At 65.8% G+C, this 27966-nt stretch overlaps 1 protein-coding gene across 2 annotated transcripts in view; it reads right to left on the bottom strand.

Annotated features, from left to right (window-relative positions):
* Positions 1-14180, bottom strand: part of LOC123377651 (solute carrier family 12 member 9-like) — a 50079-nt gene extending 35899 nt beyond the window's left edge. The window contains exons 1-6 of one of the 2 annotated variants that reach the window (XM_045030800.1): positions 13978-14180; positions 5729-5863; positions 4908-5045; positions 3347-3646; positions 1168-1275; positions 972-1083 (exon numbers count right to left, since the gene is read on the bottom strand). In XM_045030800.1, coding sequence (XP_044886735.1) covers positions 972-1083; positions 1168-1275; positions 3347-3646; positions 4908-5045; positions 5729-5863; positions 13978-14149 — 965 coding nt within the window. In that variant the 5' untranslated portion in view covers positions 14150-14180. Of the gene's footprint in view, positions 1-971; positions 1084-1167; positions 1276-1453; positions 2204-3346; positions 3647-4907; positions 5046-5728; positions 5864-13977 lie in introns of those variants that run through there. The other variant, XM_045030801.1, reaches the window with a different exon arrangement.
* Between the last annotated feature and the right edge of the window lie 13786 nt (positions 14181-27966).

Raw genomic sequence — 27966 nt, 5'->3', positions numbered from 1 at the left:
CCCCCTGGAGGGCAGGATGGGACCGGAGACCCCCCTCGCCTGATGCCGTCCAGCAGGCAGGAGGCCACTGCTCTGGATCTCGCTGGCAGAACTGTCCCTGGCACTGCCCAAGCTCTGCTGTGCCACCTCCTGGCCTTTGGGGGCTGGGCAGGGCTGTGCACGCTGCCTGCTCCCAAGGCACCGGGTGCCCCGACAGTGCTCAGCCAGCGACACCCCCCCACACCGCCTGGGGGTTGGAGGCAGGGGTGAGGGCCGTGCCCTGGGCCCGTCTCACTACTCAGTGTGTGTGGTGGGGGGGGAGCGAAGGCCATTACCCATTCCTGAGTGACAGCGCCGCAGCAGCCTGTCCCGTCGCTCTGAGCAATGGCTGTGCATTAAGATATTAGCCGCTGACGGCTATAACTCTCCCGCTTCCTGCCAGCTGCCTGCCACCGGCCCGATTTATGGCACCACTTTCCAGAGTGGAAAATTAACAGCTGAGCCCGGGGCATGCTCCGGGCGGCCCCCACGCCGGCACAGCAAGACAGGCACTGCCCGGCAACCCCGCAGGGCCCCAGCTCCGGGACGGGGAGCGGAGCTGGACCAAGCAGGCGCTACCAGGCGTGGTGGCATCGCCGGCACAGCAGCATGGCATGAGCCTGTGGTGAGGCCCTGGCCCCCAGCCCTTGCGAGCTGCCAGCCCGCAGCTGGGAGGGGCAGGCCCCCGATCCCAGAGCCCCGCAGCCCGCCCACGCCTGCGTGTCTGCCAGCCCCAAATCAACACGGCGCTTCTGCAGGTGGATCGCTCAGCAACCCCCTGGCCCAAGCCAGCCTGCTGCCCGTCCTCCCCAGCACAGCAGCCTTCCCTGGGCTCCGGCCTCACTCCGCCCTGAGGGCTGGGCTCCCCCCCAGGGAGCTGGGCATGCAGCCCCCTCGACGGAGGGTCTGTGGCTATGCTCCGGCGGGGGGTGGCTCGGGCCGGGGGCGCGTACCTGTCGCAGGTGCAGCACAGCGTGACGGCCAGCAGGTTGTAGATGAGGTAGGTGAAGAGCACAGCGGCGATGGTGCCTCTGGGGATGGAGTAGCTGGGGCGTTTCAGATCCCCTGCGGGGGAAAGCGAGGGGAGGCCGTCAGCCCTGCCCCATCTCCCCCGCCCCGTCCTGCCCCCCGGCCCTGCCCCCTCCTCACCCGACATGTTGGAGCCGGCCATGATGCCGGTGCAGCCGTTGAACATGACGGCGAAGACGGTGCTGAAGGTCATCACGCGGCCCGTGGTGTAGTCCACGCTGTAGGCGGCTGCCAGGGCAGAGGGGAGACGTGAGGAAGACCCAGCAGCCCCAACGCAGCCCGGAGCGCGGGCACCGGCTCTGCCACCCTCCCCACCCGGCTCGAGTGCTGCGTCAGGCCGGGCTGAGCGCGTCGGGCAAGGGCAGGGCCGAGGTCAGCCCCGCGGGCAGGTCTCTGCCGAGCGAACCTGGCATGGGCGCCTGCTGGCATGGGGCAGCGCCACTCGGGGCACAGCCCTGGGGGCAGCCGCTGCCCTGCCAGGGAGCTCCCCAGTGCAGCCACACTGGCAGGGCATGAGGCTCCGGCGACAGCCAGGGCACAGCCCTTGCCATCTGCCTCTAGTGGCACCGGGCTGGGGCCAGTTGTGGGCACGGCCATCCTGGCAGTAAAGCTGGAAGATGGCTCATGTGGGGCTCATAGTCTGGGCCTTTGCTGGGAGAACTGTAACCCCCAAGGAGAGTCCCAGCAAAGTGCCAGGCTCTGCTGGGCAGAGCAGGCAGAGGTGGGCAGGATAAGATGCACCAGGGGTCAGGAGGGGAGCTGGAAACAGGGTCAGGTGGGGGGCCTGGAGAGGAACTGGGGGCAGGCCCTGGGCAGAGTGGGGTGGGAAGTTGCCAGGCAGGGTTGGGCAGGAAGGCCGGGTGAGGGGTCACTGGGCAGGGTCTGGAGGGCCGGGTTGAAGGTTGCCAGGCAGGGCTGGGGGGATGGTGGGCGGGCAGGCCGGGTGAGGCGTTGCCAGGCAGGGTCGGGCAGGTGGTGGGCAGGCCGGGTGAGGCGTTGCCAGGGAGGGTTGGGCAGGTGGTGGGCAGGCCGGGTGAGGCGTTGCCAGGCAGGGTCATGCAGGTGGTGGGCAGGCTGGGTGAGGCGTTGCCAGGGAGGGTCAGGAATGTGGTGGGCAGGCCGGGTGAGGCATTGCCAGGGAGGGTCGGGCAGGTGGTGGGCAGGCCAGGTGAGGCATTGCCAGGCAGGGCTGGGGGGTGGTCGGTGGACAGGCCGGGTGAGGCATTGCCAGGCAGGGTCAAGCAGGTGGTGGGCAGGCCGGGTGAGGCGTTGCCAGGCAGGGTCAAGCAGGTGGTGGGCAGGCCGGGTGAGGCGTTGCCAGGCAGGGTCGGGATTGTGGCGGGCAGGCCGGGTGAGGCGTTGCCAGGGAGGGTTGGGCAGGTGGTCAGTGGGCAGGCCGGGTGAGGCATTGCCAGGGAGGGTCGGGCAGGTGGTGGGCAGGCCGGGTGAGGCGTTGCCAGGCAGGGTCGGGCAGGTGGTGGGCAGGCCGGGTGAGGCGTTGCCAGGCAGGGTCGGGCAGGTGGCGGGCAGGCCGGGTGAGGCGTTGCCAGGCAGGGTTAAGCAGGTGGTGGGCAGGCCGGGTGAGGCGTTGCCAGGCAGGGTCGGGATTGTGGCGGGCAGGCCGGGTGAGGCGTTGCCAGGCAGGGTCGGGATTGTGGCGGGCAGGCCGGGTGAGGCGTTGCCAGGCAGGGTCGGGCAGGTGGTGGGCAGGCCGGGTGAGGCGTTGCCAGGGAGGGTTGGGCAGGTGGTCAGTGGGCAGGCCGGGTGAGGCATTGCCAGGGAGGGTCGGGCAGGTGGTGGGCAGGCCGGGTGAGGCGTTGCCAGGCAGGGTCGGGCAGGTGGCGGGCAGGCCGGGTGAGGCGTTGCCAGGCAGGGTCGGGCAGGTGGCGGGCAGGCCGGGTGAGGCATTGCCAGGCAGGGTCGGGCAGGTGGTGGGCAGGCCGGGTGAGGCATTGCCAGGCAGGGTCGGGCAGGTGGCGGGCAGGCCGGGTGAGGCGTTGCCAGGCAGGGTCGGGCAGGTGGTGGGCAGGCCGGGTGAGGCGTTGCCAGGGAGGGTTGGGCAGGTGGTGGGCAGGCCGGGTGAGGCGTTGCCCGGCACAGGGTGGTCGGGTCGGGCAGGCCGGGTGATATTTGCCAGGCAGGGTCGGGCAGGTGGCGGGCAGGCCGGGTGAGGCGTTGCCAGGCAGGGTCAAGCAGGTGGTGGGCAGGCTGGGTGAGGTGTTGCCAGGCGCAGGGTGGTCGGGCCGGGCAGGCCAGGTGAGGGGCTACCGCGCTGAGGGCAGAGCCAGACGGTGCCCACCTGCCAGGTTGCCCCGCAGGGTGTCAAGCCGGAAGCCGGTGAAGGAGCCATTGATGGCGAGGGAGCCGTTGCCCTCCGGCAGCAGCAGCGGCACCACGGTGGGGCCCACGGCGAAGAAGCTGACGAAGACGGTGACCAGCACCAGCATGACGATGAGGAAGATGAGGAAGGTGGCCTTGGCGTAGATGGAGGCGCCCACCAGGCAGACCAGCAGGCAGATCAGCAGCAGGGCTGTGCCGTACAGCAGCTCGTACCAGTAGCTGCGGGGCAGGACCTGGAGGCTGCTGCCCATGGTGTGACCTGCCGGGAGACAGGGCAGGTTAAGGGCCATGGTGTGAAGACAGCTCCCCACACACCCCCTGCCTTGGGACGGAAGCGCAGGCCTGGGCTGGGGCTGCCAGTGGGGGCCAATCAGTGCCAGCTTTGTGCTGTGCCCACCTGGGCACCAGACTGAGCCCCCCACACAGAGCCCCGAGGGCCAGGCCCTGCCATGCTGGGTGGGGCAGAGGGAGGGGCTCTGCCCCAGGGTCCGATCACACTCCCCAGGGGTGGTGGCTGCTGGCTTGGGGGCTGCGTGGGTGTCCCTATCCCCCCATGTGCACCCCCTACCCTGGGCATGCCGGGGAGGGTGTTGGGGGGACGCACCCCCCTTCAAGAGGGCCATCACTGCCCGGGCACAGGTAGGTACCCGGGGCGGGGGGGGCCATTCCTGCCTGGGAGTGGCAGGCTCCTTGGGGCATTAACCTTTCTCCTTCCCCTGCCCCACACCTCTGTGCCAATGGGGCTGATCAGAGAGAGCAGCTGGAGGGCTGGAGCAGCCAGGAGGGGAATCGGTAGGCAGCTGCCAGGGGCCTTCCTGCGCCTCCGTGGGCCCCGCGAGGGGCAGCTGGAGTGCAGGGGCCGTGGGGATGGCAGCCGTCCACACACAGCACTGCACTGTCACTGTCAATAGCACCAGCAGGTGGCGCTCAGCCCGACACAGCGTAGTCTCTGGGTTTGGCAGCCCCACGGCCGCCCTGCCATGCCCGGCTCCCCAGGCTGCTCCCCGCTTACATCATGCACGGACAGAACCCCACAGGCCATGCGGGGTTAGGCCGGACAAGCCCTCCATGTAACAGCGGGGGAAACTGAGGCGCAGAGCAAGGCAGGGCCTCTCCCAAAGTCAGGGAGGGAGCCAGTGACAGAGCCGGGCAGGGACCCAGGCGTCCAAGGCCCCTGCTCTCACTGTACGGGCAAGGTCCCCTCCCTCCAGGAGCAGGGCAGTTCGCAGGCAGTTTCCTGGGGTAACAGCAGCCGAACAGCAGCCCTGCCCCCTCCCTGGCTCGCTCTCTGGCTATGCAGGGAACTGCAGCCCCATACCAAGGCCCATGAAACCCCGGGGATGCCCCTACCTCAGCTCTGGCAGGGGAGCGCTGCCCTCAGCCCGCTCACCCTGGGCACTGGCACAACCTGCGGGCTGGAGCCAGGGTCAGACGGGCCCGTCCTGGGGAAGGCGGTGGAGGAGAGTGACCAGGCAGCCGAGCTGGGCTGTTGGGGGGGAGGGGAGGGGGACCCCACTTACCCAGCGGGACCCCGAAGATGTCGATGATGGCCTCCACCAGCCCCAGGATGTACAGGGCACTGCCGCAGACGTTGGCCAGGAAGAACATGATCCCGATGCTGCCCCCGAACTCGGGGCCGAGCGCACGGCTGATCATGTCTGCGCCGGGGTCAAGGAACACCAAGAGCTTGGGGGGATCCCAGCTGAAGCAGCTCCTGCCCACCCCCTGGCCTGCAGGAGCCCAGGGAGACGCTGGCTGTGCAGGGCCAGGCCCTGGCACCAGTCCATTGTGCCCTGATTCCCTGGCAGGAGCCGGCCCATGGCACAGGATGTGTGGGGGGGGGGACAGGGGGTGTCCCTGTGCCCAGCACAGCGGCTGCTCTGGGGTGTAGCATATCCCTAGCGACCTGGATCAGTTCCCAGCTGGCTGCGGTGAGCAGGGCGGGAGCCCGGGGCGGGAGCCCAGGGCTCTCAGCTTCCCTTTTCTAAGGCACTTCCAGTTAACGCTGGTGAGGATTTCCCCTTCCCCGTGGGACCACGGGGCCGGCCGCCTGAGGCCACAGCCCAGCTGGGAAGGGGGCACGTGCTGGGAAGAGGGGTGAGTGCAGCAAAGCAAAGCCTCTGGTTGGCAAACGGGCACAGCCTGATCCCTCCCCAGGGCACCCGGCCAGGGGCACAGGCTGTGGGGATTTTGGTCTGTCTGCGGACCCCTGGAGCTCGCCTCCCCCCAGTGCGTTCCAGGGGACCAGCTCTGCCGGGCTGGGCTGCTGCCCCACAGACCCAGACCCAGGGGAACCGGGTTGGATGGGCAGCGCCAGGGCAGGGGTGCCAGGGAAGGATACAGTAGGCTCCGCCGGCGTCCAGTGCCCCGTTGGTGGAGATGGCGCACACCGACAGCACCGTCATGCCGATGATCACGTAGGCCACCACGAACATGCCCAGCGCCTCGTACAAGCCGGCCTGGCCCACCACAAACCCTGCCGGCAGAGGGGGGCAGTAAGGGGAGCGTGGCACGGAGCCCCTGCCCCCTGCCGGCCAACTGCTCCCTGTGGAGCCAGGCCAGCCCTGAGTGACAGGGCCCAGCGTGCCCCCGCCCCCCAAGGGCAAGGGTGGGGGACACAGCGCAGGAGCCCTGGGCAGGCCAGGGGGAAGGGCTGTCCCACACCTCAAGAACCTGCCCCCCTTGGGCCTGCTCCCCCTGTAGGAACAAGCTGCCTGCGCTGCTAGAGACCAGTGGGGACCTGCTAGAGACCTGGGGTGCTGGGAGCCCGAGCGCCCGTCCCCGCTGTGGGAAAAGAGCAACGAGCAGAGCCCCCGCGCTGCGGCACAAGGGGCTTAGCGCTAAGCACCGGGGGATTAAAGCAACACTCAGCCCCACGCGCAGGGAGAGCCTTGAGACAGCACGGCCGGGGGGGGGAGAGAACAGCACCCGTGAAGGGCGGGGGGGGGGGCAGGAAACCAGCAAATCACCAGGGCAAGTCCCTGCCCATCCACCCTGGCCTGGTGTCCCCAGGGAGCGGGGGAGCCGGAGCAGGGAGGAATCCAGCCTCCAGCCGTTCCTGTGGGGCCAATGCCCAGGGTGATGGGGGGAGGCCGGCATACCAAGCTGCCCAGCGGGGCACTGGGCTGGCCTCCCCCTGCCCCCCGGGCTGGCCTCCCCCTGCCCCCCGGCTTTCTGCTTCAACCATGGCCATTCGGTGGCTGCTAAGTGCCTGGCCCTAGTGGGTGTGAGGGAGGGGCAGCTCCCATGGGGCTGCTGGGAGGCAGCAGTCACTGCCCCCCCCCCGCCCGATCCCCTCCTGTCATCCTGCCACCCTCCCCCCCATCCCAGACACAGCTCTTGGAGGTTTCGCTTTCCTGCGCTGGGGAAGGACGACACCAGCCCAGCTCCCTGCAGCCCCACGGCTGCTCCTGCTGCTACCAGCTACCTCCAGGCACCGCGGGCAGCCCGCCGGGAGGGAATCGCTGCGGGGAAACAGCCAGCTGCTCCAGTGGAACAGCGAAGTGAGACTCCCCGGACTCGGGTCACTGTCTCCATGGGTCCCACGTGTGGGCAGAGAGCCCAGGTTCACAGGACCAGGCAAAACCAGACACTATGTGCCCCTGGGCTGCATTCGCAGGCAGCGCCAGACGGCGCAAAGGGAGGAGAGAACCTCCGCCACGCGAGGAACCCGGCGCACTCAGGCTCGTCCTGGGGGATGCAGGAAGTGCCTGTTCCACAGAGAAAGGGATGGGCACAAAGCGGGTGAGCGATGCCACGCCCTCTCCTGCCCGCCCAGCAGCCTGTCAGCTTTAGCTACGCACCAATAAGCATAACGAGCAGCGGCCAAAGCCCCTGAATGAGAGCGGGCAGATGGGATGGGCGTCCCCAGCACAAATCCACCCCCGGGGCAGGCCAGAGCGGAGAGACAGCTCTAACTTCCAGCCACTGTGGGATCAGCCTTCGGCTCCCTCCATGCCAGCCCTTTGGGGGGGATCTCGGCTGCAGCTCCACTGAGCGTGGCTACTGCGCTGCGCCAGGTGAGGGCTTCTCACGTGGCAGCTCTGAACGGCAGGTTTCAAATGCCTGTGGCTGCCTGCGCCCAGCCTCTCCCAGTAAATCAGGAAGTGTTATTTTCTCCTTCTCATAACACAAGAACGAGGGGTCACCCAAAGAAATTAATAGGCAGCAGTTTTAAACAACCAAAAGGAAGTATTTCTTCACACAACGCACAGTCAACCTGTGGAACTCACTGCCAGGGGATGCCGTGAAGGCCAAAACTCTAGCAGGGTTCAAAAGAGAACTAGATAAATTCATGGAGGATGGGTCCATCAATGGCTGTTAGCCAGGGAGGTCACCCCATGCTCCGGGTGTCCCTAGCCGCTGACTGCCGGAAGCTGAGAGGGGGCGGCAGGGGACGGGTCAGTCAATGATTGCCCTGTTCTGTTCGTTCCCTCGGGGGCACCTGGCACCAGCCTCTGTCGGAGGGCAGGACACAGGGCTAGACAGACCATTGGGCGGACCCAGTGGGGCCGTTCTGATGTTCTACAGTTATGACTCCCACGGCGGGGGCGTCCCCAAAGGCCGGTGCAGAGGGGCCGTGGGTGGAACTAGACCCGGCTGCACTGGCTGTAAACACCCACTGGAAAGGCAGGGCCTGGGCAGGGCAGTTTGCGGGGTCACGGGAACGCCGCCAAGCGCCCGAGACCCCCGCAGCCTGCGCAGGCCCCGGATGGAAGGCGTCAGGCAGGGTGAGCCTCTGCTGACAGCCCCGTCCCCACAGCCCAGGGCAACCCAGCCTGCCAAGGGACCCAGGCGAACCACCCCCACCCCCAGGAAAGGGCCCGGAGACTCCAGCCAGGAAGAGAGGCCACGGCCATGCTGGGCACCTGGGCCAAGGAGCGGAAGAGGAAAGGGGTGGGGGGAGGGCCTGCCTGGGCCATGTCATTGCTGCACGGAGAGTCAGCAAGAACTCACAGACACAGGGAGAGGAGAGACCAATTCAGTCGGGTCTTCTCCATGGGGCCTGGGATAACTCCCCCCCCCACCAAAACCTGGACCAGGATCTCACTCCCCCCCCGCCCCTCCCCAAATTGGGCCCGGATCGCTCCCCCCACCCAACTGGCCCCAGCCAAGACGCCCCTCCCAGGAGCAATGCCCCGGTTTCAGATCTGACACCTGGGAGAGGAGTGTGAGCTGTGACAGAGGCCTGGCCCGGCAACCCACTGGCCTGGTTCTCTGGGCGGGGGTGTGTGTGTGGGGGGGTGTAGTTACTGTTTGCACAACACAGGCTGTGAAAGTACCAGGTGCAGACCACCTGTTGCAATGATCAGTGTGAAAGGGAGAGCATCACTGCCCTCTGCTGGATGGACTCAGAACTGCACACCGGAGTGGCGTCATAGGCCCCACGCCGCTCCCAGAGACTCTCCCTTTGCTCCAGAGGCAGAGGACAGAGCTTCTGGAGCAGGGGGAGCCGAGTTCTATCCCTGCTGCCCCCAGGAAGTCATCAGGGGCCATGGACCGGTTACCGAACAGGCCAAACAAGCCACAGAGCAAGACCTGCACCGCCCAGGAGCAGGGCTCCCCTCCCCAAGCATGCTCTGGGATCCTGCTAATTAGACTGTGACCTCCTTGGGGCCGGGGCTTGGCCCTTTGATGGCCGCAGAGCCCCAGGCACCCCAGCAGTGAGGACTCGGAGGAGACCTAGCAGAGGGGTGGCCAGGCGAGTGGGAGGGAGCCGGCTTGGGAAGTGACGGAACGGGGGGGCGTCTGGCAGTCAGGATGGGTTTATCCCTGCATGGCCGGGGAGCAGAGCAAAATGGTGCAGAGCAATCGGCAACTTAGATCTCGCCTTCTGCCGCGTGCTGGCCCCCTCTTAACGCCCATTACCACGGCGTCTGCCAGCTGCCTGGACAGAGGGAGCGCCGGGGCAGAGGACGTAAGGCCATCTTTACGCTACGCCTCACTAGAAAGGCTCCCCCAGGCTCTGGAGACAATGAAAGTAAAACCAAAGCCACATCGGGCTGAGGCAGCCAGGCAGACAGGAACCCTCCATGGCCCAAAGGGGAAGCAGCAGGCCATGGTGCCTCGCTGCGCAGGCTGCCCCGGCTGGGCTCTGGCACGTACGGAGGAGCTCTGCAGCGGCAAAGCCCCATGACGAAGGCGCTGGCTCCCATCCTCCTAGGACCGAGACCCGGGATGGTGAGCGCTGTCCAGGCGCCCCAGTGCCGCCATCCCAGGATGCAGGGCGGCAGATGGTCCAGCCAAGTATACTGGCGCCCTTGTACTCAAGGCTTTGATGCACAGGCCTTGACGAATTTAACAGCCGTGAACCCTGCTTGCCAGAAGCCAAAGCCAGGGCAAGGCACGAGGGCCGGCCTGCACCATCCAGAGGCTGCACCCTGCTGAGGCGCCATCCCCGCCTCCCTCTCCTCCCTGGCTTCTCCTGCAGCCGCAAAGCCACAGGATCAAACTTCAAGATGCAGCTTCTAATCTGGGGGGCGGGGGAGGGCTCCCCTTCTGGGTGCCCAGCTTCAGACACAATGGCCTGACTGCCACCGGGTGCCCATCAAAGCAGGCCCAGCAGCAGCAGCAGGAAGCGCTTGGCACCTCTGACAAGCTAGCACTGGGGGCCCGCTCCTCCTCCACTCGGCTACACCGGTAGGAGCCAGAAACAACTCCCTGAAGCCAATGGGACCACTCCGCTGTACGGCTGGGGTGGGCAAGATCAGAGACAGGCCCTGGGGGTCCCAAAATGAGAGGCCACTGCAGCAAAATCAGCCCTCCGGCCTCTCTGCAGCTGGGCTGGAGCAACAGCATGAAATTGGTGCAGTTCTCGTCAGGGGCAGGGCTTCCCCCAGGGCAGCAGTGTGAAAGTGGCTGATTTCACCCCCGGAGCCCACTCCGGTCACACGCACGTGGCTTCTCCCACAATACAGGCTAGAAACTAGCTTCTAAGGCTTCTGTTCTGCAGAAGCTGGAGGCTCAGGCCTGCCCAGGCCACAGCAAGCTGCCCAAGTCGGGCTTTGATGATTGCTGGTGGGAAGCGCTTGACACGCACTCACAAACCAACAGATTAAGGAGCAGGAGAACCCCCGAGAACTGGAGCTAGCAGGGCTCAGAGCGTGCAGCCCCTCGCCGCTCAGCGCTGGCTTGGCCGCCGTTACAGTAAGAGAGATAAACAGAACTGCAGGATGCCCGGCCAGCAGGACCACGTCACAGGAAATTACTCACGCCTCTGCCTGGGTTTTCCTACAAATCCGAGGCTCAGCACGGGGCGAGAACACGGGCTAAAACAATCCCAGTGTTTTGGAAGAAGAACTCAGCCCTGGGGAAGGCCGGAGTTTTCCAGGGGATGCCCACACCGCAGTCCCCAGGCCAGGGGCGGCTCTAAGAATCCCGCTGCCCCAAGCAGGGCGGCGCGCCGCAGGGCGCGCTCTGGCGGTGCCGGTCCCGCGGCTCCGGGGGACCTCTGGCAGACGTGCCTGCAGAGGTTCCGCTGGTCCCGCGGTTCCGGTGGAGCTTCCGCAGGCACGTCTGCGGGAGGTCCACCCGAGCCACGGGACCAGTGAACCCTCCGCAGTCATGCCTGCGGAAGGTCCGCCGGAGCTGGCTGCCGCCCTGCTGGCAAAATGCCGCCCCAAGCGCGCGCTTGGCGCGCTGGGGTCTGGAGCCGGCCCTGCCCCAGGCAGCTCGAGTGAGACATACCCAAGCTGGCTTTAATCCAGCTAGCGGGCGTAACAGCAGTGGCAGAGCTGCGGCAGCTCGGTGAGAAGTTACCCAGGGCTCCGCGTGGTACAGTCCACACCGAACCGCGCGCTGCTAGGGCTTCTCTGCTCCAGGATCCAAGCTAGACAGATGAATCCCGTCACGGAGTCCCCGAGCGATGCTCTGGAACTGCTCCCCACAAAGCCAGGCAGGACTCTGGGGAGCCTCCTCTCCCTCGGAGCAGCCTGTCTGCAGGGCAAGACGCTCACACGGCTTCACCTCCTGGGTCTGGCGCATTCAGCATGTGCCCCTCCGTGCGCTTCCCACAGCGAGTCCGCCCCGGCGGGGTCCTGGGGAAGCCACCGGGTCCCGCACCCCCACTGCGCAGTCAGACGTGACTCTCAGCCAGCCAGTAACACAGAGGTTTATTCGATGACAGGAACATGGTCTAAAACAGAGCTTGTAGGTACAGCGAATGGGACCCCTCAGACAGGTGCATTCTGGGGCCAGCGAGCCAGACAACCCTGTCTGCCCTCACTTCCCATCCCCCGCCAGCTCCAAACTGAAACCCCCTCCAGCCCCTCCTTTCTGGCCTTTGTCTCTTTCCGGGGGCCAGGAGGTCACCTGATCTCTTTGTTCACCTTTAGCCATCCCCTTGCAGGGGGGAAGGGCCCCGGCCATTTGTTGCTAGGAGACAGAGTGTCGGCCATTTATGCAGGCTGGAGACTTTTAATGCATATGGGGAAACTGAGGCACCCACACAGTATTCAGAGGAAACGTTAAGAACAGTCCCACTTTGTCACAGCCCCACCCACAGACGGAGGTGCTACCAGAGGATCAAGCCCTGGTCTAGCTAAAAGCGACAGAGTCCTGTGGCACCTTATCTAGACTAACCGACGTACTGGAGCATGAGCTTTGAATACCCACTTGGGATTCACCCACGACAGCTCATGCTCCGATACGTCTGCTAGACTATAAGGTGCCACAGGAGACTCTGTCACTTTTTACGGATCCAGACTAACACGGCTCCCCCTCTGGTACTAGTCTAGCTAAGGCTCCAGGAGCTGACATGGCGATAAAGATGCCAGAGCTGGCAGGGCCTTGCACTGGGGCTCCTGTCGGTAGGGATCTGTCACCCCCCCAGTGGAGCCACGCCCTGGGTGTGCCTGAATGGAGCCAGCGAGGCTAGGAGGAGTCAGGGGCACAGTGCTGGCTGACCTGCCTGGCAGAGCAGGGAGAGGGCACGGAAGGGAATGATTCGCAGCACAGCGTGGAAGGAACAGGAGTGGGGCAGCCCAGGATCTCTGGGGGACGAGGGGTCCAGAAGGGGTGAGGAATACAGGAGGCTGGATTTCAGCCACGCGAATTTGGGGAGGGGTTCACGGCGGGGGCAGTTCTAGCAGTGAGTCTGGATGCAAGGCATTGTGGGTTCAGGCTCACTGGGTCTCAGTGCGTCTGGAGCAGATCTGCTCAGGTGACAGGCAAAGGGGGGTTTTCTCTAACAGTCAGCCCTGCAAACCCAGCCTGGGCTCCCTCTGGCTGGGGCAGCGTCACCCACCGAACAGATCCTGCAGGATCGATTCTGCCCTTGGTTACACCCACGCCACCCCCACTGCCAGAATCCAGACCCCAGCCATACATCTTGGATTTACACCCCAACCCAGCCACTGAATTTGCACAGGCTCAGGGGTCCGCAGCCCCTTAGCCGATGACTCTGCTAACAGAGGAACAGTCTCCAGATCGCTCTCCCATAGCACCAGGGGCCGAGAACCGCCCCTAGCAGGAGTAAAACACCTTTGGGCATCCCTGGGGTCCCAACAGATGTGAGGCTGATACTCCCTGAGCAGGCCAGCGGGTCTCTGCCCTTGCCAGGGGCATCCCAGGTGCCAACCCGGCTTGGCTCGTGATCGCCAGCTACATGCACCCACCTAGCATTGGGGGGGGAGGGGAATGGCACAGAGGCCAGGGTGGGGTTGCCATGAAGACACTGACTCCCTCAGTTAAACATTAAGGGCTGGGAACAGAAGTTCACAGCAGGTCCCTGAGCCTCAAACTTCACGAAAACCAAACGCAGGAACCAGAAAGTGCAACTGAAAAGCAGTTTTACTTCCACATTCCCCGGTGGCAGCTGGAAAGGCTCCAAAGGGGGCCGCTGCCCGCTCATTTCAGCACAGCCCCCCCCCGCCCCCGGTTTCTGGGGCTGTGTCTTTTCTCAGTTCTCGTTTGTATTTGTACCAGGAGGTGGAGCCCGGCGCTGCAAGCAGGCGGCACTTCCACAGCCGCCAGCTTCGGCAGCAATTTCAGGCTCTGTCTCCGGCAGGTTCCCGCGCCCACCCACACGCTGGTGGTGACCACAGCCAGGGGCTTTCCTGCAGCAGGAGCCCCCGAGGCACGCCGCCCTTCCAGGGGGCACAAGGGAACTCCAGAGCCCGGGGCGCAGGGCAGCTCACACTCGTCCCATCGCTGGCTCTGGGCTTCATCCTCCCAGCGGCTCAAACTTGCTCCCCAAACTCTGGGCAAAGGCGCCGGAGTTTCACAGGGCCGGGGCTCGAGGCAGGAGCTTTGGCTGCCAAGGAACACGGGGCACCGGCCGCGGAGTTGGACGGGGGTGCCGGGGACATCGGGCGCTGCCAGCGCAGATTTGGGGGTGTGGACGGAGGGCCCGGTGCGGAGGACTGGGCGCTGGGCGGGTGATCGGGGGCTAGGGAGAGAAGCGGGGGCTGGAGGGGCTGGAGGGGTGTAGGGGACGGGAAGTTAGTGGGGGTTGCAGGAGCTGGTGGGATGAGCAGGTTCGGGGCTGTGTGGAGATGAACTGGGGCGCTGGAGTACGGGGGGGTTAGTGAGGGGCGCTGGGGGTCCCTGGGGGGCCGGGCTGGGGGGTCCCTGGGGGGCTCCCCGACTCACCGAGCCGCAGGAACAGCACCACGCTGAACATGGAGAGCAGGGTGGGCACCACCACGCCCAGGAAGGTGCGCAGCTTGCGGGAGCCGGGCGCCGGCCCCGGCCCGGGCTCCTCCACCGAGGTGCTGCTGCACAGGCGGTAGGTGAGCAGGGGACTCCGCTCCGAGCCCGCCATGGCGCCGCCCGGCCCGAACCCAGCGCCCAGCCCGGCCCGGCCACCTCGGGGAGTCGGGGGCGGGCCCGGCCCGGCAGCACCGCCCCGCCCCCCCGGCCCGGGACAGGCCTCCTGCGTCCGCCGCTGGCCCCGGCGGCCCCGCCCCGGACTCTGGGCACCTCCCCCCAGCCCTGCCTCCCTCCCCGTCCGATCCACCTCACTGCATCCCTCCAGATCCCACCCCCTCACTGCATCCCCCATCCCACCCCCTCACTGCCTCCCTCCAGATCCCACCCCCTCACTGCATCCCCCATCCCCTCCACTGCATCTCCCCATCCCACCCCCTCCACTGCCTCCCTCCAGATCCCACCCCCTCACTGCATCCCCCATCCCACCCCCTCACTGCCTCCCTCCAGATCCCACCCCCTCACTGCATCCCCCATCCCCTCCGATCCCCCTCACTGCATCCGTCCAGATCCCACCCCTCACTGCATCCCCCATCCCCTCCACTGCATCCCCCATCCCACCCGCTCACTGCATCCCTCCCCGTCCGATCCCCCTCACTGCACCCCTCCAGATCCCACCCCTCACTGCATCCCCCATCCCCTCCGATTCCACCCCCTCACTGCATCCCTCCCCGTCCGATCCCCCTCGCTGCATCCCTCCAGATCCCACCCCTCACTGCATCCCCCATCCCCTCCCCTGCATCCCCCATCCCACCCGCTCACTGCATCCCTCCCCGTCCGATCCCCCTCACTGCATCCGTCCAGATCCCACCCCTCATTGCATCCCCCATCCCCTCCACTGCATCCCCCCATCCCACCCGCTCACTGCATCCCTCCCCGTCCGATCCCCCTCACTGCACCCCTCCAGATCCCACCCCTCACTGCATCCCCCATCCCCTCCGATTCCACCCCCTCACTGCATCCCTCCCCGTCCGATCCCCCTCGCTGCATCCCTCCAGATCCCACCCCCTCACTGCATCCCCCATCCCCCCCAATCCCACCCCCTCTCTGCATCCCTCCCCGTCCGATCCCCCTCGCTGCATCCCTCCAGATCCCACCCCCTCACTGCATCCCCCATCCCCCCCAATCCCACCCCCTCACTGCATCCCTCCCCGTCCGATCCCCCTCGCTGCATCCCTCCAGATCCCACCCCCTCACTGCATCCCCCATCCCCCCCAATCCCACCCCCTCACTGCATCCCTCCCCGTCCGATCCCCCTCCCTGCATACTTCCAGATCCCACCCCCTCACTGCATCCCCCATCCCCTTCACTGCATCCCCCTGATCCCACCCCCTCACTGCATCCTTCCCCATCCGATCCCCCTCACTGCACCCCTCCAGATCCCACCCCTCACTGCATCCCCCATCCCCTCCACTGCATCCCCCATCCCACCCGCTCACTGCATCCCTCCCCGTCCGATCCCCCTCACTGCATCCCTCCAGATCCCACCACTCACTGCAACCCCCATCCCCTCCACTGCATCACCCCGATCCCACCCCCTCACTGCATCCCTCATCCCCTTCACTGCATCCCCCATTCCCCCCATTGCATCCCCCCGATCCCACCCCCTCACTGCATCCCTCCAGATCCCACCCCTCCACTGCATCCCCCATCCCCTCCACTGCTTCCCCCATCCCACCCCCTCTCTGCATCCCTCCCCATCCCACGCACTGCATCCCTCCCGATCCCACCCCTCCACTGCATCCCTCCCCGTCCGATCCCCCTCACTGCATCCCCCCGATCTCACCCCCTCACTGCATCCCTCCAGATCCCACCCCTCCACTGCATCCCCCATCCCCTTCACTGCATCCCTCCCCATCCGATCCCCCTCACTGCATCCCTCCAGATCCCATCCCTCACTGCATCCCCCATCCCCTCCACTGCATTCCCCCGATCCCACCCCCTCACGGCCTCCCTCCCCATCCGATCCCCCTCACTGCATCCCTCCAGATCTCACCCCTCACTGCATCCCTCATCCCCTCACTGCATCCCTCCCAATCCCATCCCCTCACTGCATCCCTCCCCACCCCACTCACTGCATCCCTCCAGATCCCACCCTTCACTGCATCCCTCCAGATCCCACCCCTCACTGCATCCCCCATCCCCTCCACTGCATCCCCCCGATCCCACCCCCTCACTGCATCCCTCCCCACCCCACTCACTGCATCCCTCCAGATCCCACCCCCTCACGGCCTCCCTCCCCGTCCGACCCTGCTCACTGCATCCCTCCAGATCCCACCCCTCACTGCATCCCCCATCCCCTCCATTGCATCCCCCCCGATCCCACCCCCTCACGGCCTCCCTCACCGTCCGATCCCCCTCACTGCATCCCTCCAGATCCCACCCCTCACTGCATCCCCCATCCCCTCCACTGCATCCCTCCTCATCCTACCCCCCTCACTGCATCCCCTCTACTGTATCCCCCAATCCCACCCTCTCACTGCATCCCTCCCCACCCACACTGCATCCCTCTTCTTCCTACCCCCTCACTGCATCCCCCACCCCTCCACTGTATCCCTCCTCATCCTACCCCCAGCCCCCTCATTGCATCCCTCCCCATCCCCTCCATCCCCCTACTGTATCCCTCCCAATTCCACCCCTCTCACTGCATCCCTCCCCATCCCATCCCCCATATTGCATTTCTCCCCGTCCCATCCTTCCCTGCCCCCCCCTACACATCCCAGCCCTGTACCCCTTACAGCGCTCTCCCACTCATCCTCTCCACCTCCCAGAGCCGCCACCCCCAGGTCCCTCACCCCACACAGCCCTGCACCCCATTCACCTCCATACACTGCAACACTCCCAGGATGTCCCTATCCACCCCCGTGCCTCCCACATGGACCTGTAGCCTTCTGCCTCCCCTTGCATCCCCATCCACCCCACATGCCCCCCACACCTCCTCCTCTCTCCTTCAGTGCCCCCTCTGACCCCACCCCGCTCTCGTCCTTGGCCTCTTTTCCTCCCCGTCCATCCTCCCCATCCTCTCTCCTCCAGCCCACCCTCCTCCCTTCCCGGCTGGGTGATTTAAGCAGCCCCTGGAAGAGTGGAGTCCTCCCGGGCACCATCATAATCAGAGAGAGAAAATAAAAAGGCAATAAACTCAGACAATAAAACTCAGCCAGCAGCCTGGGGCCAAGGCAGAGCAGAGCCCCCTCAGTGCCAGGCAGCCGGGCCTGCAGGCTCTTCGCTGTGGGGCCCAACCTTCACGCCGGGCACGGCAGCGCCGCGGCCCCCGCGGGCACGGGAAGGCTCCTGCAGCGGGAGGTGAGGAGCCGCAGGACCTGACAGGCCCCGGCCGTGCGGCAGGCCGGCCCCATGCACAGCACCCGGGCCGGGACCACCCAGCTGAGCTAGGCTGCTGCCAACGCAGGCCAGGCTTCAGTCACACCCACAGCCCCCCAGGAACCGACCCCGCCGAGCGCTGCCCGTGTTCGTATCCCCCCTGCGACTCCAGCGGGCTCCAGGCAGCTCCGGCCGGGAATTGCACGGGCAGCGCCCAGCAGAAACAAAGCCCCGATTGCTGACTAGAGCCTCTGCCAGGGATCCACGCCCCAGCTTTCCCCCCGTCTCTCGGAGGAACCCCCTGTGAGTGCCAGACCCCCCAGGCTCCCGCTCCTCCGCGAGGACAGGCCACGCGGCCTCGCCGCCTCCGAGATGGCCCAGGGCCCTGCTCAGAGGCGTTTCCACGGATCAGGGACCAGTGCACCTCAGCAGGGCTTTGCAGTGGTGCCCGGCAGCCTTTACAAGCCAGAGCAGGGAGCCTGGCTATGTCCCTTGTCCCCCCCGTCCTGCAGCCCCAGGCTGAGTTCACATGCTCCCGTTGTTGGGTGTGGCTTGTTCAGTCCAGGGGGCGCCCCCTGGCATTGCATCCCAGGCAGCTACGTGGCACCTGCTCTGCCCCAGGAGCACCTGAACCCGAGCAGCGCCTGGGCCAGTCAGTCGCTGCCGTGCGTATCATGCATGAGAACAGCGCAGGCCGTTCCCGCTGCGTCACAGCCTCCGGCCACCGCCCTGCAAGAACCCAGCAGCGATAACCCGGGCCCTGCCAGTGAGCAGATGGCATCACCTGGGCTGGCCAGGAAGGCAGTTCTCTGCAAAGGCAGCCTGCCAGAGGCTGCCCCACAGCTGCCCACTTTTGGGTGTCACGTGTCCAGGGAGGCAGGGAAGGAGAAGCATAGGGCAGAGCCAGCCTAGCCCTCTGTGACGGACCCACAAGATCAGGGCCATGGGCCCAGCTTTGGAGCAGTCTCTGGGAGGCCCCCTGCAGCGGGCCAGACCCCCGAGGGGTCTCATCTTCCTCCAAGGGGAGCCCCCGGCTTCCCCCGCTCCTTAGGCCAGGCCTCTGGGCCTGCAGCCCCCTGCTTCCCACCGGCAGCTCCGCTCAGCCAGCCCCACTGAGGCAGCCCCCCGAGGGAGACCCGCACAAACTCAGGGGCAACGCAGCCCTTCGCCAGCACCCGCAGGGCGCTCGGCCAGCGCTGGCACCCAGACGGGTTCACTGGCCAAAGGACACAGCACAGGGCGTCCTTGGTGAGCCCAGAGCAAAGACAGTCACAGCCTGGGCCATCCCGGTCAGCCAGAGCCCCAGCCCCCCGGTGATCTCTCTGTGTCCCCATTCAGGTGTGGGCCCGGGCTGCTCCCCACAGCCCCCACTTCACTTCCAGCTCCCCCCGGCCCAGCCTTTGTTCCCCAGCCGGGCAAACACTGCGGCCTGGTGTTGCTATCAAAGTCCCAGTGATTGGGTTTGCCATTGTCTTCTCAACCGCTCCATTGCTAGGGGGTCAAAGGTCCAGGCAGCCAGGAGCCATTCACCCAAGTCTCTGAGCCTCTGCAGAGAGCAAACAGCCCTTCTCCTCCCCCACCCCCAACTAGGTAACAAAGCTGCATATAGGGGAAACTGAGGCATGCACAGGCTTCATAAAAATATTACAGAAATTCCCCCTTCATCCCATCTCTTCCCCCTTGGAGGCCGCACTGAGCAGGGTGGCTTTACCCTGCAGTAGTTCGACCCCACAAATGTTATCCAGAGATGCCACATCCTCTTGATAGCCGTCCTACCAGGCACGTCCGAGATCCTTAGAGCACAGTTGCTAACCAAGCAAACGTCCAGTTGGCAAGGCACCGTTCAGAGCAGCGTCACGGCCTCCCTTAGGTCGGGTCTGGTAGCTGGCACCAGCAGGGGGCACAGGAGGAGTTTTGCCCTTTTGCCACCCCTAAAGCTTTGGGTTTAACACCGGGCTGGGTCCTGCCACTGCCTCCTCCCCCCTCATCTGCCAGGGAGTGCAGTGAACCCATCTGCCTCCGCGTGTCAGCTGCCTTGGCTGCAGCCGGGGGGTCCTGACCCCGAGGCTGGAATAGGGAGTGACCCCTTGAGCATTTGAGCTTCACCCAGCCGAGTCTCTGGGGCTCTGCTGCCCGGGCGCAGGGCTGAGGCAGGGATGCAGGGTGCTCCAGGGCTTTGGCGGGCCCCCTCCAAGTTGTGTCCCAAGTCCAGCGCTGTGCATAGACCACCCTGTTGCCCTCAGCCCCAAGGCAGAGTCCTCTCCCGGGCCCCCCTCCTGCTGGGCTTCGGGCTCTCTGCACCCTGCTGACCAGGCCTCTCTGTTACCCGCAGCAGCCTCCCCCTCCCCTGGGCCTTCTCTCACCCCTGCCGAGGGCATTCCTCTGCCCCACACAGACCTAGGTGTCTGGTTACAAGCCAGGAAGGCCTCCTGTGCCCTTTTGCAAGGTGGGGGGGGAACCCTCCCTCTTCCTGCCAGCCCGGCTCTGCATCTCCACCCACGCCTGCAGGCCGAGCCCGCTGGCGCAGGAGCAGGGATTGAACTTTGTCTCGGAGTGACGCAGTCCAGCGGGACGGGAAAGCCGATACCCAGGAGAACCCCAGCTCCCAGCCACCCCGACCCTTCCTGGGTTGTACCACACAGGTGTGACAAGGGGTCTCTCCCTCCCAGAATCTCTACACCCCCTGGGTGGCTCCCCATTGGCCACCACCATCCACTCGCTCCCGCTGGGGCGCAGGTGAGGCTGAGCGGACATGCGTGTGCTGGTGCCAGGAGCTCGTCTGCCACCCCCTGTGCCCCCGAGTTAGTCCCTCGATCTCGGGCCACCCTCACGTCATTCACCCTTGGGTCTTTTGCCCACTTATGCCCTGGCTTTCTACAGCTATGACACCTCAGGGCTCGGGGGTCCCTTGGGGGAGTCTGCCCACATCGGCCGCTCCCCCACCTTGTGTTCACCTGAGTCCCACCTCTGGGATGCCTCCGTTGGCTCCCCTTCTTGGGCCAGTCCCCTCAGGTCTCTCCTCCCCGGACCTACCGCCCACAAGGTCCTCTGCCAACCGGCCAGCACGACACAGATCCCGGGGCTGAGCACGTGGGGACGGGTCTCCCCCGGGTTATACGAATTCTCCCGCGCAGTCACCCCGCCACCCGTACCCATTTTCAGAGAGATTCTCCCAGCAGGGTGGGTCACACCCTGGGTCTTTTGCACACCCCGAAACCTCTTGCTATGAGCCTCAGGCATCAGCAGTGGAGCCTTGTTGAGTTGTTCGGTGTCCCCAGTATCGACTCCGTCCATCTGCCTTTGGGACAGCCGAGCCGAGCCGCAGGGTCCACCTGGTTCAGCTCACAAGCTGTTCGAAGGGCCTGGGGGTGGCATCTATCTCGCCCCTTGAACTGGGGTAACCGTTTGGTCTCTAGGTTCTCTGTGGAACTGGCATCTCGTGGTCTGTCCCCTCTTGGCGCGTCGTGTCCTTTCGGCCCCCTGCTTCTCCATCTCCTGTTCCCACTTGTGCTGCTTCTCCCTCTCACGGCCTGCTGGCCTCGGTCGCTCTCAGCTCCAGCGCCCACCTCTCCCAGTCCGTCGATGGGGAGCCAGGTCGTGAAGACCCCCTGCAGGACGGGGCACTGGGGCTTGTGGATGCCCTGCTGCGGCCTCGGTCGCTCTCGGACTCTCCTGGAACCCAGCTTGGGTCTGGAACCTGCTCCGTGGACCGATCCTCCTGCTCCAGCTGGGCAATCAGCTGCGCCTTCTCGAGCTTCCCGGCGCCTGCTGCTCTTGCCCTGGGCAGGGTTGTGGCGTCCGTTTTAGGGAGCTGGTTCTACGCCATTTTCTTGGTTAGCCCAGTTACAGCCTGGGCCATCCTGGTCAGCCAGAGCCCTCCCCGCCGGTGACCTCTCTGTGTGGGCCCAGACGGCTCCCCACAGCCCCCACTTCACTTCCACCTCACCCTCCCTCCAGCCTTTGTTCCCCAGCTGGGCACACCCGGGAGGCGAGGGCCATCCATGGCGGTTGCTCGCTAGGTGTCAAAGTCCCAGTGATTGGGTTTGCCATTGTCTTCTCAAACGCTCCATTGCTATGGGGGCCTAAGGTCCAGACAGCCAGAAACCGTTCACCCGAGTCTCTGAGCCTCTGCAGAGACCAAACAGCCCCCCACCACCACCACTAGGTAACACTGCAGCATATAGGGGAAACTGAGGCACACACTGGCTTCATAAAAAGATCACAGAAATTCCTATGTAGACACACCATCACCCGGGGCAGCACACCGGCCTCTGGGACTCTCCAGGAATGAGTCACACACAGGAGGCCCGGGAGAGAGGCCGTGCCAGGCTCCCATCCACCTCAGTGCAGGGCCTTTCCCCGGACAGCCCGCACTTCCTCCTCCTTGGCCCCTCAGTCGTTAGGAGGCTGTTTTCATGCCCTTCCTTTTAATTTAGGCACTGTTCAGACCAGTCAGACAGTGCAAGCTGTTTGATTCTTTCCTCATAAGTCAGTCCCTGAAGCTCCCTGATCTAAGTCAGCCAGCTAGGGTGGTATGAATGGGGCTGGTGCCACACTCTGCTATCCCCTACCTTATAGAAATGGAGCAGCTGGGCTGTGTGTCATAAGCCCTATATTGTTAGCAGGGAAGGGAGAGTTTCCTTTAGCTCAAGGGGAGCGGGGGTGGGGGGCTGAGTTCTATCCCTGCTGCTGCCATTCACTGCCAAATAGGTGGAGTTGCAACCATCCTGGGAACTGTGCAGCCAGGGTGAAACCCGGGCTCCAGTGAAGTTGCTGAGTTGAATGGGAGCAGGATGTGCCCCGGAGGTCCAGAAGGGGAAGTGCAGGTGCTGGGCCTGGCCCTCAGACCTGGCCACCCTGCTCTTCCAGCTGCTTCCTGGCGTCCCGCAGAGGCGTGGCTGGGAGGAGGCCCCTGAGGCTGACCTGGAACCAGGGCATCGCAAGTGTGTCATCACACACAGCCACCCATGGGGCCGGGGGCAGGGCAGAGCCGTGGCAAATCCGGCCACACCGGTGCCACACCAGCGCCCAGCTCGCTGCAGGGGGACGTGCACAGCGCTCAGGGCCAGGAACCAGTGGCAATGCAGCCCCCAAGCACAGCGGAAGTGACCCTGTGTCCAAGCAGAGGACAGACTGGGATGCAGCAGCACTGGCTGCTCCAGGATACAAGGCAGCAGGAGCCAGGAACTCCCTCGAGTGATCAGAGACAACCGTGGGAGAGGGAGGAGAGAGGCGGCACCGAGCAACCTGCCAGCGGGTCAAAAACAATGAAGGGACCCAGGCGTCCGGCGTGCTGCGATGCCCTGCTCTGGGCAGGCGGAGGTTGCCTGGGCCAGACTGCAGGGCAGAGTCTGCATTTCACACCATGGCAGTTCTCGCACAGCCTTCCCCTGGGTGGGGAAATGGGGGTAGGACCAGGAGGCGAATGGCAAAGTTCTCTGGGCCCCCAACACACTCGGTAGATCACTCCCGCGGCAACAGGCCGGAACGGGCGTCGCCGTGGTTGGCGCAGCTGGAGGGGAGCGGGTCACCGATCAGCAAACCCCGGCCTCCCCACCTGCTTTGCTGTTCCTAGCGAGGGGCCTTGGCCATCCCAGCTCAGCGCCTTCCAGGCTATTCCGCGGGCACCAGCCTGGGAAATGCAGCCACCTCTGGGGCGGAACACGGCCCCAGCGTGGAGGACAGAGGGTGGGGAGGCCACTCGACACGCTGCGCAGCTCTGAAGCCACAAGCGTATTAAACACGCCTCCCGCTCCCCAGACCCCGGCGCGGCCGCCCACCCGTCACGCCAGCAGCCTGGACTTTGCATTGGAGTAATTACCTTTCTGCCGACGCCAGCGCTTCCCTGCCGGCGTCCTGCCCGTGGAGCTACCTCACGAAGCCAGGAACAAAAGGAGAGCAGCAATCGGCGGCTGTAAATCAGCGGCCCCCTTCTCCCTGGCCCCTCAGCCCCACCCCCACCCCCCTGGTCCTCTAGCCACCAGCCAGCCCCTCCTGAGAATAAAGTCCCACGTTGCTGTTTTGCAGCCGCCGGCCCCGATTCCCCCCGGCCTGGTGCCCATGTTCAGTGGGGTATGGGGCCCCCCGACTTGGGAGAAGGTGACCCCATGTTGCCCGGGGTGTAGGAGGAGCCATGGGGCTGGGCAGCAGCGAATCAAGCCCGAAGTACTGTCCTGGCAGAGCGAGGCGCCCCCAGCAGGAGGCACCCAGATCAGCACAGGCCCTTCGCCTCCAACAGCAGCACTTCGACGGGGGGTCCGGCAGTGCAAGTAACACGCTGCACATTGTCAATGGATGGCGCAAGCACTGACCCCCTCCCCACCCTGTCTGGGCAGGAGGGGACACGCACAGCCCATTGGCCAGAAGGGGAAACTGAGGCATAGAGCAGCGCGGCAAAATCCCACGGCCACCCAGGGGCTGAGGCGGGTCTAGAACTCAGACATTCCTGGGCCACAATCCCCTAGGCCAGACGTCCTCATGCCGCCTATGCAGAGCGGGGGAGGGGAGGGTCGCCTCCCGGCTGCCAGCTGCTGAGTGGCAGGGCCGGACGCTCAGCTCGATGCCCTGGCTTCTGCCCCGGGATAGTGACCAGCCTCTGCCGGTGCCAGGGTCCTTAGAGCAAAACTGGGATTTAGGGTCCCAGCCCCGAGAGCTGAGCCGGGGGAGCCAACTGAGGCTCTGCCTCCCTCTTACAGCCCCCGACTAGTGGGTAGGTCCTTCCCGCCCCCCCCCCACCCAGCGACAGAGTCCTCAGTCCTGACCCGCAGCCCCCGGCCAACCCAGCCCTGCGCTCCCCACACCCAGATCTGCCGGTGCCCCTCACTCCTGACCCGCAGCCCCCTGCCACCCCAGCCCTGTGCTCCCCACATCCAGCTCTGTCGGTGCTCCTCACTCCTGACCCACAGCCCCCTGCCACCCCAGCCCTGGGCTCAGCACACAGGGAGCCTGTAACACTCCCCAGTGGGTCACACTTGCTCTCTGGAGCTGGGTCCGTCATGGGGGAGTTTCCCCCTGGGCTGGGCTATAGGAGCCAGGCTGGGCAGGGGCTCGCCCCAGGCCACTTTTCCCTGCGCCAGGCTGGCACTCAGGCTGCGGTGCGGGCCGAGCAGCAGAGTGTCAGGGGCCGGCTGGGCCAAGCCATTGGCCTGCAGGTGGCGGCAGCGTCCTCTCGCCCGGGGCCCGGCTGCTGTGCATGTGCCCAGCGGGGAGGATCCAGCCCTTCCTGGCTCCCCCGGGCCCTGCTGCGAGGCCCGAGGCCTTGGCCGCCCTGAGGCCTTGGCCGCCTCCCAAGCCCTATTGTCACGGGAGGGCGTTTGCGGAACCTGCAGCTCCATTGTCCCTCGCCCTGCGGCCGGTTCCCAGGCCTCCCCTTCCATCCGCTGGGCTCCGCTGCTCACGCCAATTACCAGACAATGAGTCGTGACCGAGCAGCGCTGCATGCAGCTGGCCTGGCAGGGACCCACCTTCCCCCCGAACCGTGCCCAGGGGCCCTGGCCAGGCCGGGGGAGCGCTGGGCCCCAGCCGGTGGCCGGTGGGCCGGGAGGGCTGGGATCCACACAACCAGCATGATCTCACTGACACAGCTGCTGAGAGCCTCGCCAATTAGGTTAATGAACGGGGCGGGGCCGGCGCGTCAGCGAGGGGCTGTGGGGGTGATGTGGGGGCCCACAGGGCAGGCTGCGGGGGTGACTCGGAGAGGCCGAGGGAGAGCGTGGCACCGGTGTACCTCTCCATCCAAGGCAGTGGCAGGGAACACTTCCCCCACACGGTGTCCGCCAGCACACCACAATCCTCCCCGCCAGCGACCATCTCTAGGGCTTGGCGGGGAGCTGGGCTCACAGGCCGGCCAGCCCGTGGCCCCTCTGCTGCAGGGGCACGTGGTGCCAGGGGCGACGCAGACGCAGCCAGCAGGACCCGCGTCGAGACCCGCTGAGCGTTGGGTCGCTCCCGATGTGAATGTGGCTCGTTACTAGCTGCTGGGAGCTGGCAGCCTGCTCCCCGCCGGCCAAGCCATATTCTGCCCTTGACGGCTACGCTCCATCCCCACGGCAGCCCTGGCCCTTAGCCCCAAGGAGCAGGAGGGGGGCTGCCCGGGGCCACTCGCACCCTCACCATGTCACAGGGCGGGTGCCTCTCATTCTCCCTGGGTCAGCAGAGGCACATGCTGCAGGCCAGGCTGGGGGGAGATGGCTGCATTGCCGTCACCAATGGCAGGTTAACCAGTGGAACTCACCGCCACAAAGTATCAGTGAGGCCAAGGGCTTGGCTGGAGTCAAAAACAGAGCAGGCCGTGACCCACTGGAGAGGGTCCGAATGTCTAGGGACCACTACCTGCGCCCCAGGGGATCAAGCAGGGGGGTGGGGAGAGGGTCACCCAAGAACCCTGTGTCATAGTCCTGGCACCTTTCTCTGCAGCGGCTGGGACTGGCCCCTGCTCCCACGCGAGCTGCCCAGCTCCTAGGGGTATCGTGGGGGGACAGAGCCGGGTTCAGGGACGGCTGACGTGGGCTGAAAGCAAATGACCGCGTCCAGGGCACCTTCCCCAGGCACCGGAGCCCGCAAAGAGGGTGGCTGAAATCCCCCCACCCCCGCAGAAGGGTTTACGTGCCCCCCACCCTGGCCGGCCGCCAGAAGCGGGGAGGGGCCGAGGTGGGAACATGCAGAAGCAGCATCAGTTGTTCGGGGCCTTTCATCTTTCCCTTTGCCCCTGTCCCGGTGCCAGCAGCCCCGGCTGGCTCACCCACGGCAATTACGGCGCTTTGATCCGCCAGAGAAGCGGCTATTGTCAGGGACACATTGTAGGACAATTAAGGCCCAGGCAACGCGATGTCATCATCAACCGGCTTGTGTGCAGAGCGGGACAGGGATGGCTGCAGCCCCCAGCACCTCGGCAGAGAGACGGGGAACCGGGCAACGGCCCCCGGCCCAGAGACAGCGGGGGAGCAGTGTCTGCCTCACCCAGACAATCGGGCAACGCCCCCCCCCGGGCCAGACAGAACTGGGCAATGCCCCCCCCCGGCCCAGACAGACCCAGGCAACACCCCCCCGCCCCCGGCCCAGAGACAGCGGGGGAGCAGTGTCTGCGTCACCCAGACAACTGGGTAATGCCCCCCCCCCCGAAAACCGGGCAACGCCCCCCCCAGCCCAGACAGAACCGAGCAACGGCCCCCAGCCCAGAGACAGCAGGGGAGCAGTGTCTGCCTCACCCAGACAATCGGGCAACGCCCCCCCCCCGGGCCAGACAGAACCAGGCAACGCCCCCCCCTCACCCAGACAGAACCAGGCAACGCCCCCCCCCCCCGGCCCAGCCAGAACCGGGCAATGCCCCCCCCGCCCCCCCCCGCCCCGGCCCAGCCTGCCGGGATCTGCGCGGGTCGGGTCCCTGCTTCCTGAAACTCGCCAGGCCCTGAGCTCCCAGCACCCCCACGGCTGCTCTGTGCGTGGTGCCAAGCAGCCGGCCCGAGGGCACCTGGAGCTCTCGGCTCTCCCATTGCTGTGGGAGCCAGGCCCCGACGGTCCCTGCGCTCCCCGCCTCGGGGCCCAGCCGTGCCCCCCAAACCTCCCGGTTGATAGCACCCCCCTGCTGACAGGGTGGCCCCCTTGCTCCGCCCTGGGGCTCCCCAGCCAGGCAGACAGCGAGCGACCCTGCCTGGCTCCCAGGCCCTGCTGAGCTGGGCTGGGTTCTGCCCGCAGCCCCTGGATCCCAGCACGCTAGGCCAGGCTCCTGCACCCAGAGGCCATGATACTAGGGTGACAGGCCCTTCCGAAATACAGAGCTCTGCCCTCCCGGCTCAGACCATGGGCCAGCCAGCCCCGTCTCCTGCCTCGGACAGTGGCCCATACCGGAGCTGCAGGGGGAGCGTACAGAACTGGGCAGTTAGGGGGGGATTCACCCCCGTCTTCCACTCCTGGCTTCCTGCAGTCAGAGGTTTAGGGACACCCCAAGCTTGGGGTTGTGTCCCTGACCATCTGCACGAATAGCCATCGATGGACCTGTCCTTCATCTACTTCTCCAGGTCTCGTCTGAACCCAGTTCACACCAGTCGTGATTTTATAGACCTCTAGCACATCCCCCATTTTGTTGTCTCTTTTCCAAGCTGAACAGCCCCAATGTTCAGAGCGGGTGATGGGGGCACAGGGGCAGGGGGGGGAGTGGCGCCAGGGAGGTGTGTGGAACAGGTGGGGATCCCAAGGAGCGAGTGAGAATCTCTCCACTGTCCTCTCCAGCTGGTGCCTCTGGCCGTGCACAGCCCCACCCCAAGGACAGTGTGGTCCCTGTGCCCCCAGGGGTTACTCACCCCCAAGCACCAGGCCCTGCCCCCCCCCTTCCCCGGGCCCTGCCATTGCCACCTCCCTGCCAGGTCACAGGACAGCGCGGGTGGCTGTGGGCACGGCGAGGCCGTGCGTCATGAATCGTTCTGGGCGAGCGGGCGGGCGCGTTGGCACCAGAACCCCGGGGACCGGGGCCTTGGCAGGATTTGCTGATGCGTCCGTACTCAGCCCGAGCCCCCAGCCCAGACGCTAACGGCCGGGCCGTCTGGGGGGGCCCGG

This window comes from Mauremys mutica, chromosome 9, assembly GCF_020497125.1.
Source record: "Mauremys mutica isolate MM-2020 ecotype Southern chromosome 9, ASM2049712v1, whole genome shotgun sequence".
Classification (NCBI taxonomy): Eukaryota; Metazoa; Chordata; order Testudines; family Geoemydidae; genus Mauremys; species Mauremys mutica.
This window is presented reverse-complemented; position numbering and strand designations above follow the sequence as displayed.